The sequence below is a fragment of the Muntiacus reevesi genome, chromosome 3 (genome assembly GCF_963930625.1).
Source record: "Muntiacus reevesi chromosome 3, mMunRee1.1, whole genome shotgun sequence".
Lineage (NCBI taxonomy): Eukaryota > Metazoa > Chordata > Mammalia > Artiodactyla > Cervidae > Muntiacus > Muntiacus reevesi.
In genome coordinates this window covers 137910461-137922660 of record NC_089251.1, presented here as the reverse complement: position 1 = coordinate 137922660, position 12200 = coordinate 137910461, and the positions used below count along the sequence as shown (strand labels likewise).

At 41.1% G+C, this 12200-nt stretch overlaps 1 protein-coding gene across 2 annotated transcripts in view; it reads right to left on the bottom strand.

Moving 5' to 3' along the window:
• Nucleotides 1-2511: 2511 nt before the first annotated feature.
• Nucleotides 2512-12200, bottom strand: part of LANCL1 (LanC like glutathione S-transferase 1) — a 47255-nt gene continuing 37566 nt past the window's right edge. For both annotated transcript variants that reach the window (XM_065930649.1, XM_065930648.1), the window contains exons 8-10: nt 6583-6759; nt 6087-6159; nt 2512-5502 (exon numbers count right to left, since the gene is read on the bottom strand). In XM_065930649.1, the coding sequence (XP_065786721.1) occupies nt 5426-5502; nt 6087-6159; nt 6583-6759 (327 nt within the window). In that variant the 3' untranslated portion in view covers nt 2512-5425. The remainder of the gene's footprint in view (nt 5503-6086; nt 6160-6582; nt 6760-12200) is intronic.

Below are 12200 nucleotides of genomic sequence, written 5' to 3'. Positions count from 1 at the left end.
CTCCTGACCTTCTTTCCTTCTTCTCTAGAGTCAGAATTCTGTGATGCATTATCTAGTCCCACGGTACTCAAATGCTCTGTGGCCATCGTCTGGGAGCTTGTTAGACATGCAGACTCTGAGGGCTCACTAGACTGGCATTTTAGAATCTTTTTTTTTTTTTTTTTAGAATCATCTTAACAAGATTCCTAATGATTTGTATGCAGATAAGGTGGGTTTCCCTGGTGATTCAGACAGTAAATAATCTGCCTGCAATGTGGGAGAGCCAAGTTGGATCCCTGGATCTGCAATATCCCCTGGAGAAGAAAATGGCTACCCACTCCAGTATTCTACCCTGGAGAATCCCATAGACAGAGGAGCCTGGCAGGCTGAAGTCCATGGGGTCACAAAGATTTAGCAACTAAAAATAACAACTCTGGAGGAGTACTGAACTCAGTTATCTACAAATACAGATAGAAACCATGGGTCACAGGAGAAACTTGGACACACTTGAAATTTGTGGTATAAGGGAAAGACTAGTTGGAAAGTGAACAGGACTATTTGAAAATGTTTCCTTGTAATCAGTTGTCTCCTCCCCCATCTTCTTCACCAGGCTGAGTTGCCAGGGTGGGGACGTGTGTCTCATGCACACAGAATCCTCCACCAGGCATCTTGCTTATAACATACATGCTTAATGAATTTGGGGAATAAAATGGCTTTAAAGCATTTCTCGGGCATGATTAAATAAAATGGCAGTCTGAAGCATATGTATATTGCCAGCAGTTCAGATAATACCAGCAAGGGGGTGATGTTAATACCTGAATGCCAGATACTCAATCAAAATTAACCATCAACTTTCACCATGAGCCGTTATCAATGTTTCTCTGGTTACAGATAACTTTCTTAATACCCCAGCTCCATTAGAGAAGAGAAATTATGCAACTACTTTATAAACTGATTTATCAAAGAGTCCTGCTTTTCCCTGCATAATGACTAAGTGCCTCACAAATACTTTCTCTGCTGCTTACTTGTAGAGTGACAGAACATTAGCTGCAGATTTAATGTCACCATGGTTGTGATTTGCATGTGGATGAAAAGCTAACATAATGTAGAACTGTGAAATTAAACTGGTCGACTATGAGCAGCAGTCCTGCTAAGATCCATTCATCTATCCTCATTATTTTACCTTGTGGCTTATTGTATTTGCTGCTTTCTTTCATTACTCACAAAATTGTCAAATAAGTCCCAGAGGATGCACTGGCACACGGCTTCTTCTGGAAAAGTGTTTGCAAAGCTTACATAATGAGACCAACGAAGCCAACATGTGAAAAAGTCCAATGTTCTCTTGCCTTGTTAACTGACCTGTGGCATCAGAAGGAAGAGGGTGAATCTGGATAGGAAACAGAATGAGAAAGCAAATTATCAGGGGACTGACTTGTAGTTTTTTTACTTTAAATGATGCCCGTTAAGAGTCGAGAATACATGAGACTTTATGACACTGTCCACAGTGAGAACTATCTTGGGGAAAAAGAAATGACACAAACTGATTATTCTATTCAGAGAATATGGGAAGCAGCGGGGCAAAGGCTTTTTCTGATGAGAAGTGTAGGAAAAAATAAACTACTCTGGGTAAGTTGCAGGAGATGAATTACTTCTTCAAGCTTTGTTTGCTTGGGAGGTTACAACTGTGGTGCAACTGAAAGCGCTTGTCATTGTTTTTCTTCCGGTAGGAAGATGAGCCAGGAACTGGCTCACCAGAGAACAAAGCTAGCTGCCTTGCCAACTGAAATGTAATTTTTCGAAGAGGTAGGGGGAATGCTCCACACATCACATGGGAGTCTCTGGGCGGCCTCTGCAAAGCATTGTCCTCTCCACAGCCCTGAAGATGGCGTGCCTTCATCTCTACTTTCATTCGATCAAAGGAGCAAAATAAAAATAACTGAATTTAGCCTTAGTAATATAAGTCATTCAAACGATAGACAAGGGGAATGAAGGGCATTTTAATCAGAGGTACAGGGAACAAAATATAACTTGGGGATGGAAACAAGTATTTTATAATCTGGTGTGCCAAGTGACACTAAATGGCTGAGTCATGAAAGGAAGTAGCACAGTCATGCCAGGTGACTGAGCAGAACTGTCCAACCTCTGTACATAAATTTTATAATTATGCCTCATTTAATCTCCCCCTCCATTCAAAGTTCCCTTCAGAACTGGTCAACAGGGAAATCAATTTCTAGAATGAGACTTTTATTAACCACAGAGTGGATTCTCATATGTATGGGATGGTTAATATACTGCCCTGCTTGAAGCCTAGTAGATTCTTCCTAATTCTCTTAATGATCAGATTTTAAAATGTTTTCCTCTAATAAATCTTTATATTCATAAAGTATTTCCAATCTTGTTTGGCTCGACAATGAACAAAATGTCAGCAGCAAGTCCTAGGGAATGAGTATAAAGAAAAAGCCATCATTTACCACTGAAAGAAAATATTTCTTAAGTTTAAACCAGAGCGGACAAGAAGCAGAGGACAATGTATGATCGTCATAAAATTTTATTGAGAACCAGTACGTTAAATCCTTTATAGAACATAGAAATACACACAATTCCAGCCCTTTCCAATAAATGGCAATGTAACATTGGCGTAGGATTCCTGAATATCCCAAACGCTTTGTTTTGTACCTGCAGGAGAGAAACAGTTCTTCTACAGTTTAACAACACAGAAGTGGGGTGCTCTGACCTATTTAGGGTGGGCAGCACTGGAGACAGAATTCGGCATGAATGAAGAAGGACTACAAATGAGTTCAAGTGGCTGAAGCAGTAAATGTTCACGCTTCTCATTTTGTATTTCAAACTCAGTCAAGAGAAGGCAAGGCATTATAAAATCAGACACAAATTAACTCGAGGACATATGAGCGAAGCATCTCTCTCAGTTAAGTTATGCAGGGACGCTATAATAAAAGAGAGAAAATGGCCACTTTTACCTAAAGCTCTACCTGCCGTGAAGGCTTTTGATGCCAAATAATCGGAACTGACATCAAAGAGGAAAAGGGAGTCAAATGACTGTAAGGATTAAAGACTGACTTCTTGATGGGACCACAGATCAATAGGATTGATGTAAATAATTGATGTGACATTCACAGAAACACACGAGAGGATAAATGAATACTGCCTGACACAGTTTTAAGGTTTTACTACCTAGTTTTTACATAGAGATGAAAGATACTACTGAGTTTTCTGGAAAGCAATTTTGAGAAGTTTTTCATTTTGTTTTGCTTTTTTAACAAAGAGAAAAATATCTGAGGGAAAAAATGATATAACAGAAACAGAACTGAAATGATGCCTCTTCCTTTCAAAGCTAAGAAGACTAGTATAAAATTTCAGTTTCTACCATGCTGCAAGGTTATTAGTCTGAGTTTTATACCCTTTGCCTGAGTTTAAAATCCTATCAAACTTTCTGAGCTCGTAAACATAAATAAACAATGGCACAAGCATAAAATCTTGCCTGTTTAATAACTGATAACTTAATCATGTCAGTAGTGATAAATTTGCTAATGGATGGCAGTAGCTAAGCTGCAATCCAAATACAAACAAGAATCTTATTCAAAATGTTCTACTCCCTGCCTTGATGTCTTCCTGGAGTTAAACTAATTAAGATGTTTGATGAAGCACTGTGATCAGTGTCCTCTGGTTAGTAGAAAGTGTTTTTTGTTTTTTCCCTTGGTTAGTAAATATAGTAGCTAAAAGTGCAGGTAGAGTAGAGTAAGACATTTAACTAAACCATACGGGCTCTATTCTTTCAAGCTGGACACCCATTCAAAGGCAAACTAGCTTTACAGTGAATGCTGACATCTTTGATGTGAAATGCTCACACTCAGGAGAAAGGCAAAGCTGGCACACAGCTTACCAGCAGCACTTCAAAATCTGAGAAGCACAAGGCTGTCCTGACTAACACAAGTCACAGAATAAGCTAATCCTGGGGACTGAGCCAGTGGGCTGTGTCTTAGATCCCACTGTCATTAGCCTTTAAAGGGTCAGGCAGTTTCCAATAATATTAGCTATTTTGGTGCTACCTGGAAAATAATAGGGGATTTCTACCCACAGGAACCAACATACACTCAGTGGGAATTTGGTTCAAAGTTCCAGTTAAAAATAGCATATTTCTGTGACCAAGAGAGCCATGAAATAGGCACATTTAAAATTCTTAGATCCTGTTTTTTAAAGTGGCGAAATGTTTCAAAATCAGTCAATAAACATAGAAAAAATGAAACAAGCCAGGGAAAATCAGCAATGGAAAGAGGAGGAATGGGAGATGATAAGTCATAACATTGGTATGGAATTTAAAGCACCAGGAATTCTTCACCTACCATATAAATAACCAATCCTGAGGGCTCAGAAATTGATGAGTGTTAGAGCCTAGAATATGCAAAGAGACAAAAGCCATTTGTTCTAAGAATGATAACTGGGTAATACTGTCTCAATAAACAGCGTTTCTATCAAAAGCTTAGCGATTCTGCCATATAGCATCCCTCCCCCTCTTTAAACAAGTAAAATGCTCTACTGTTTAGTGAAAAGACCAACATCTAGATAGACAGGAAGGAAAATATTTTATGGCTTGTACCAAGCAGGCAACACTTTATAAAGCGTAGTCTTTGCGAGATAAGTAAAACGAGTTAAAGTTTAGAAGGTCAGTCAGAAAGGGTGGACTCAAATCCTGGGTCGTAATATACTCACACATAGAAATCTCATTTCCTGATCTTACTAATTCCAAAGGAGAAACACATTTATATTAATTGTAAAACATATTAGCTTATCTGGAAAAAACAAACTTTTTGTTAGCTTATCTTGAAACAACCATCAAATCAGAATTTTCCTGTAACAACCATCCCATTTTAGAAGTTTTTGATAAAGGCATTTGATTATACAGCCTGAATGCTCTCCTAAAAGTGGCAAATTTGAAAGTATGTTTATCTCTAGTTTAGATAAACATTGTCAATTTGAAAAATGGTGTTTAGTTGACAACTTTTTCAAATTTTGTCCCCTTTCATAATCAACCACTTAGAGAAAAGCATAAACTGTAAGAGAAGAGGTGGAAGGCAATATCAAACAAGAAGCATGTCTTTATCTACATTTAGTTTCTTTTAAATATTTTTAGAACAGTAACAGATGATTATATTCATAAGCTTAAGTAAGAATACAATTGCCCCTAAGTTTTGAAATATATACATATATGCCCTCAAAATACTATACATATCACCTACCCTCCCTTTAGGAGAAACTGAAGTTACTTAAGATTTCCTTGGATGTTTTAAAATAAAAGTCAATAACAAAAAGGAACTGAACTAAAGACAAATTCTGAAAAAAAGCAGTCAACTAAATTACATACAGTTGCTTTAGCCAAGGTTTGGTAACAGAGCTTCATGCAGTGAGCTGCAGAGGGGGCACTTTCCGTTTACAGTTCAAACGCAGGGAACCTGGCTTTCGTGGGCACTAGGAGGTCAGCCAAGAAATATATTGTTCCAGCCATCCCTGAAGGAAAAGAAAGAGTCAAAAGTTATTATACCAAAAGATGATACTTTTTATAGAGTGGCTTCATTTTGCAGCATAAACATGATGATATAATTTATATGATTTAAATGAAGTAGGTGTCCGTTTTTATATGTTGCAGCTCATTAGAGGGGATCACTAGTAAGGTGGCCAGCCTCTCTGTGCAGGTAGGAGACAGGAGGGAGGAGGGAGAGTGGGGCCAGGCTGGTTTAAGGCACAGCCCTGCCATCGACCATATGTGAGCTCCTTCATCATGGCCCCTCAGAGATCTCATCCATGACATGAGGATAATAATATGTATTTCAGATGAGATGGTTTATGATGACATCTACAAAATGCCTAGCATGTGCCTGGCTCCATAAACAGGAGTCACCATAATTACTACTATTGGATCCACGGTGGTCTGGGTGCTAATGGGTTTTTAATACTGAGTTATCATATCAGGAAATAAAGAAGTAGTTTAAGAAACAACAATAAAATTAATTTGTTGATAAAATGCAACATATTACTAAGCAGAAAAGTGGATGCTGATATTATAAGGCAAATAAGCAATGTGTGGAAAATACCTTCAAAGAGGGAGAAGGGGGTGTCTGGTGTTCGGCATCCGTGTTCTCCATAATCTAAGCACCATTCAGCAAACTGAAAATGAGACCAAGTTAAATTATTGAAATGATTTCTTCTAGAGACTCCTAAATGTTGACAGAGGTTGTCTCTAAGATTTACTCAGAAAAGTCAAAAACTATTCTCAAGGCAGAGAAATGGATGGTCTAAAAAGAAACTACAAAGCATGGGAGGAATTCAATGAGCTTCTGAGTCACGTCTCCAGGGCTATAAAAGAAGAAAGGAACAAAACCACCTTACAGCTCCCAGCAACACAGCATCCCCCGCCAATGCTGTTAAGTAGAATTATAAACACCTAATTCAGCTGAATGGCTTTTCTTAAACTGTGTTTGTTCTATAGACTTAGGGTTTAAAAAAATAAACGAATTAAATCAGATTAGCCAGAGCCACTTCTATGACCTCCTGGGCAAAGGCTGCTCTGTTGGCGGCCCTGAATCCCACCTTACAGGCCCTGTACAGGTACTTGGCGTCCTGCGTGAGGTTGTAGAGCGACAGGAAGGCGTAGGCATTCCCTGCGGTGCCGTGGCACAGCCCATACCCCTTCTTCAGCAAGCCATACTGCCAGATCACGTCGGCACACTGATAGGCATCGTTGAGATACCGTTCTTCTCTGAACACCTGCAGAGTCAAGGGAGAGTTTCTTACAAGGGATATAAAAGACACTTCTACTGACCTTCCTTCCTGATGGGAGAGAAAAGGAGATGGGAAAAGGGAGGAGGAGAACGGGAGGTGGCTTAGTAAGAAAGGGTAAAGAATTCAGAGACACAGAGATATGTTATATTGGGGGGAAAATTTACAATAGTTCACTAGCATTTCTTTTGTTTTTAAATACATAGCTGGACATGACCTCGTCTGTATGATCTGAGTTTTATATGCATGTGTGTTTGTGTTGTTATTGTTTTTCAGTTGCTGTCTTTTCAGACTCTCTGTGACCCCAGAGACTGCAGCCCACCAGGCTCTTCTGTCCATGGGATGTCCCACATAAGGATGCTGGAGTGGGCTGCCATTTCCTTTTCCAGGGGATCTTTCCAACCCAGGGATCAAACCCATGTCTCCTGCATTGGCAAGTAGATTCTTTATCATGGAGCCATGGTGTTTGTATACCTGAATGTTTCTGGTGAAGTAGACTTATTTACTTGCAACTTGCTATTATCCTTAGTCACTTTGCAAAGGATAAACACTATCTTCTCCGTAACATGATGTTCTTCACTATTAGAAAGTTTCTTTATACCCTGGAGAAGAAACTGTTTATAAAACTGATTATAAAACACTACACTTTGTCAGAAAAATAGAGATACATCTTTACAATCTTTTGTGACCTCCTAACTCTTTATTAAAGATGTGAAAAATATGTGTGTGTGTGTGTGTATTTTTTTCCCATGCCATATAGCTTGTGGGATCTTAGTTCCTCAACCAGGGACTGAACCCATATCCTCTGCAGTAGAAGGACACAGTCCCAACCACTGGTCTGCCAGGGAATTCCTGAGAAATATTTTCTGAGTAGATATTTTTAATATCTCATTGCAGTATAAAAGTAGAGCAAGACAGTTTTAAAAGTTTTTGTATTATAATTGACTTTCTGAAGGCAAAATCTCATATACTAAGAGCTTATGCAGACCATAAGATGCCAGAGACTATTCAGAGTCTATAAAACTGTAATGTGTAGAACACGTACCAGTGAACATCGATATCTTGGTTTACTTCCATTTTTTTTACCCTCAAATAAAAACCTTTGCTTCTTTGATTATGGCTCTGTCATAACATGCTTTTTAGAAGTGATACTTGCATTCTTAAAACTATGGTAAAATATGTGTATCAAAGTTACCATTTTAATCATTTAAAGTGGACAATTCAATGGCATTAATTACATCCCCTGTGTTGTTTCAAGATGGTGAAGGAACAGGACGGGGAGACCACTTTCTCCCCTCCAAATTCATCAAAAGAGCATTTGAATGCTGAGCTACTTCCACAAAACAACTTCTGAACACTGGCGGAGGACACCAGGCACCCAGACAGGCAGCCCATTCTCTTCAAAAGGATGTAGGACAAAATATAAAAGACAAAAAGAGAGATAAAAGAGTTAGGGACGGAGACCTGTCCTGGGGAAGGAGTCGTGAAGGAGCAGTTTCCATACAGCAGGAAATCCTCTCACAGGCGGGTCTGTGGGGAGTTTTGGAATCTCAGAAAGCAACATGACCAGGAGAAAAAAAAAACACCACAGAATACATGCCTAACTGCAACTGCGGAAAAGAACTTTCCTGTGAAAGGCTCTAACCTAACACCTAATGCAGAGTCTGGCCTGCTCACAGAACAAAGGAGTGAGGGAATACCAAAGGAGAGCTAGCCCCTGCACACTGGCCCCTTCCCGCCCAGAGGCAGGCTTGAGCCAGAAGGCAAGCGGCTGCTGCAATCTCAGCCACAGGGATGGCAGTCTCCACCACACTGTGAGCAGGCTCCCAGCTGCTAAGCAAGTCTTCCTGAGATTCTGGATGGCTGACACCTGCCAGGAGGGTCGCAGCCTGAGATCAGGTCTCCAGAGGAGACACGCGGCACATCTGAGATGGTGCCCTCGTGGCACACCCGGGAAACCAAGCGGCCGGGACCGGGGAGGTGACTGAGACGCACGGGCCCCCGGGACAGTGCGCTCGCCAAACACCTGGTCGTCGGAGCCGCCCACATCTGCGAAGGGCGCGAAACGCACGCCCAACCCACAGAGACTGAGCCAGAACTGTGTGTGAGGGTCTCCTGAGGAGGTGCGGGTCAGCAAGGCCCGCTGCAGGGGCAGGGGCTCTGGGTGCAGCAGACCTGGGTGTGGCATAGGTCCTCCTGGAGGAGGCCGCCGTTAACCCCACCATAGAGCTGCCAGAATTTACACAGGACTGGGGAAAGAGACGCTTGGAGGGCACAAACAAAACCGTGTGTGCACCAGGACCCAGGAGAAAGGAGCAGTGACTCCACAAGAGACTGACCCAGACTTGCCCGTGAGTGTCCAGGAGTCTCCAGAAGAGGCGTGGGTTGGCGGTGGCCTGCGGCAGGGTCCGGGCGCTGAGTGCAGCAGTGCCCAAAAGCATGGACCTTCTGAAGGAGGTCACCATTATCTCCATTACCTCCACCATAGTTTGGCCTCAGGTCAAACAACAGGGAGGGAACACAGCCCCGCCCACCAACAGAAAACTGGATTAAAGATTTACTGAATATGGCCCCACCCATCAGAACAAGACCCAGTTTCCCCTACAGTCAGTCTCTCCCATCAGGAAGCTTTCATAAGCCTCTTATCCTTATCCATCAGAGGGCAGACAGAATGAAAATCACAATCACAGAAAACTAACCAATCTGATCATATGGACCACAGCCTTGTCTAGCTCATTGAAACTATGAGCCATGCCCTGTAGGGCCACCCAAGACTGATGGTGGTCATGGTGGAGAGTTCTGACAAAATGTGGTCCACTGGAGAAGGGAATGGCAAACCACTTCAGTATTCGTGCCTAGAGAACCCCATGAATAGTATGAAAAAGGAAAAAGATAGGACACTGAAAGATGAACTCCCCAGGTCGGTAGGTGCCCAATATGCTACTGGAGATCAGTGGAGAAATAACTCCAGAGAGAATGAAGAGATGGAGCCAAAACAAAAACAACACCCAGTTGTGGATGTGAAGGGTGATGGAAGTAAAATCTGACACTGTAAAGAGCAATATTACATAGGAACCTTGAATGTTAGCTCTATGAATCAAGGCAAATTGGAAGTGGTCAAACAGGAGGTGGCAAGAGTGAACATCAACATTTTAGGAATCAGTGAACTAAAATGAACTGGAATGGGTGATTTAACTCAGATGACCATTATATCTACTATTGCGGGCAAGAATCCCTTAGAAAAAATGGAGTATCCATCACAGTCAACAAAGAGAGTCCAGAATGCAGTACTTGGATGCAATCTCAAAAACGAGAGAATGATCTCTGTTCGTTTCCAAGGCAAACCATTGAATGTAATGGTAATCCAAGTCTATGCCTTGCCAGTAATGCTGAAGAAGCTGAAGCTGAATGGTTCTATGAATACCTATAAGACCTTCTAGAACTAACACCAAAAAGAGATGTCCTCTTCGTTTTGGGGTCTGGAATGCAAAAGTTGGAAGTCAACAGCTATCTGAAGTAACAGGCAAATTTGGCTGTGGAATACAAAGAAGCAGGTCAAAGGCTAACAGAGTTTTGCTAAGGGAATGCACTGGCCATACCAAACACCCTCTTCCAACAACACAAGAGAAGACTCTACACATGGACATCACCAGATGGTCAACACTGAAATCAGACTGATTATATTCTTTGCAGCCAAAGATGGAAAAGCTCTATACAGTCAGCAAAAAAAAGACTGGAAGCTGACTGTGGCTCAGATCAAGAACTCCTATTTGCCAAATTCAGACTGAAATTGAAGCAAGTAGGGAAAACCACTAGACCATTCAGGTATGACCTAAATCAAATCCCTTATGATTATACAGTGAAAGTGACAAATAGATTCAGGGATTAGAACTGATAGACAGAGTGCCTGAAGAACTATGGACAGAGGTTTGTGACATTGTACAGGAGGCAGGGATCAAGACCATCCTCAAGAAAAAGAAATGCAAAAAGGCAAAATGGCTGTCTGAGGAGGCATTATAAATAGTTGAGAAAAGAAGAGAATCTAAAGGCAAAAGAGAAAAGGAAAGATATATTCATTTGAATGCAGAGTTCCAAAGAATAGCAAGGAGAGATAAGAAACCCTCCTTAGTGATCAATGAAAAGAAATAGAGAAAAACAATAGAATGGAAAAGACTAGAGATTTCTTCAAGAAAATTAAAGATACCAAGGGAACATTTCATGCAAAGTTGAACATAATAAAGGACAGAAATGGTATGGACCTAACAGAAGCAGAAGATATTAAGAGGTGGCAAGAATACACAGAAGAACTATACAAAAAAGATCTTCATGACCCAGAAACCATGATGGTGAGATCATTCACCTAGAATCAGACATCCTGGAATGAGAAGTCAAGTGGGCCTTAGGAAGCATCACTATGAACAAAGCTAGTGGAGGCAATCGAATTCCAGTTGAGCTATTTCAAATCCTGAAAGATGACACTGTGAAAGTGCTGCACTCAATATGCCGGCAAATTTGGAAAACTCAGCAGTGGCCACAGGACTGGAAAAGGTCATTTTTCATTCCAATCCTAAAGAACAGCAATGCCAAACAATGCTCAAAACTACCCCACAATTGCACTCATCTCACACGCTAGCAAAGCAAAGCTCAAAATTCTCCAAGCCAGACTTCAGCAATACGTGAACCATGAACTTCCAGATGTTCAACCTGGTTTTAGAAAAGGCAGAGGAACCAGAGATCAAATTGCCAACATCTGCTGGATCACTGAAAAAGCAAGAGAGTTCCAGAAAAACGTCTATTTCTGCTTTATTAACTATGTGGGGTCACAATAAACTGTGGAAAATTCTGAAAGAGATGGGAATACCAAACCACCTGACTTGCCAAGAGAAACCTGTATGCAGGTCAGGAAGCAACAGTTAGAACTGGACAGGGAACAACAGACTGGTTCCAAACAGGAAAAGGAGTATGTCAAGGCTGTACATTGTCACCCTGCTTATTTAACTTATATGCAGAGTACATCATGAGAAATGCTGGGCTGGAGGAAGTACAAGCTGGAATCAAGATTGCCGGAAGAAATATCAGCCTCAGATATGCAGATGACACCACCCTTATGGCAACTAAAGAGGAACTAAAGAGCCTCTTGATGAAAATGAAAGAGGAGTGAAAATGTTGCCTTAAAGCTCAACATTTAGAAAACTAAGATCATGGCATCTGGTCCCATCACTTCATGGCAAATAGATGGGGAAACAGTGTCAGACTTTATTTTCTGGGGTTCCAAAATCACTGCAGATGGTGATTGCAGCCATGAAATTAAAAGACGCTTGCCTCTTGGAAGAAAAGCTATGACCAACCTAGAGAGCATATTAGAAAGCAGTGACATTGCTTTATCAACAAAGGTTCGTCTAGTCAAAGCTATGGTTTTTCCTGTAGTC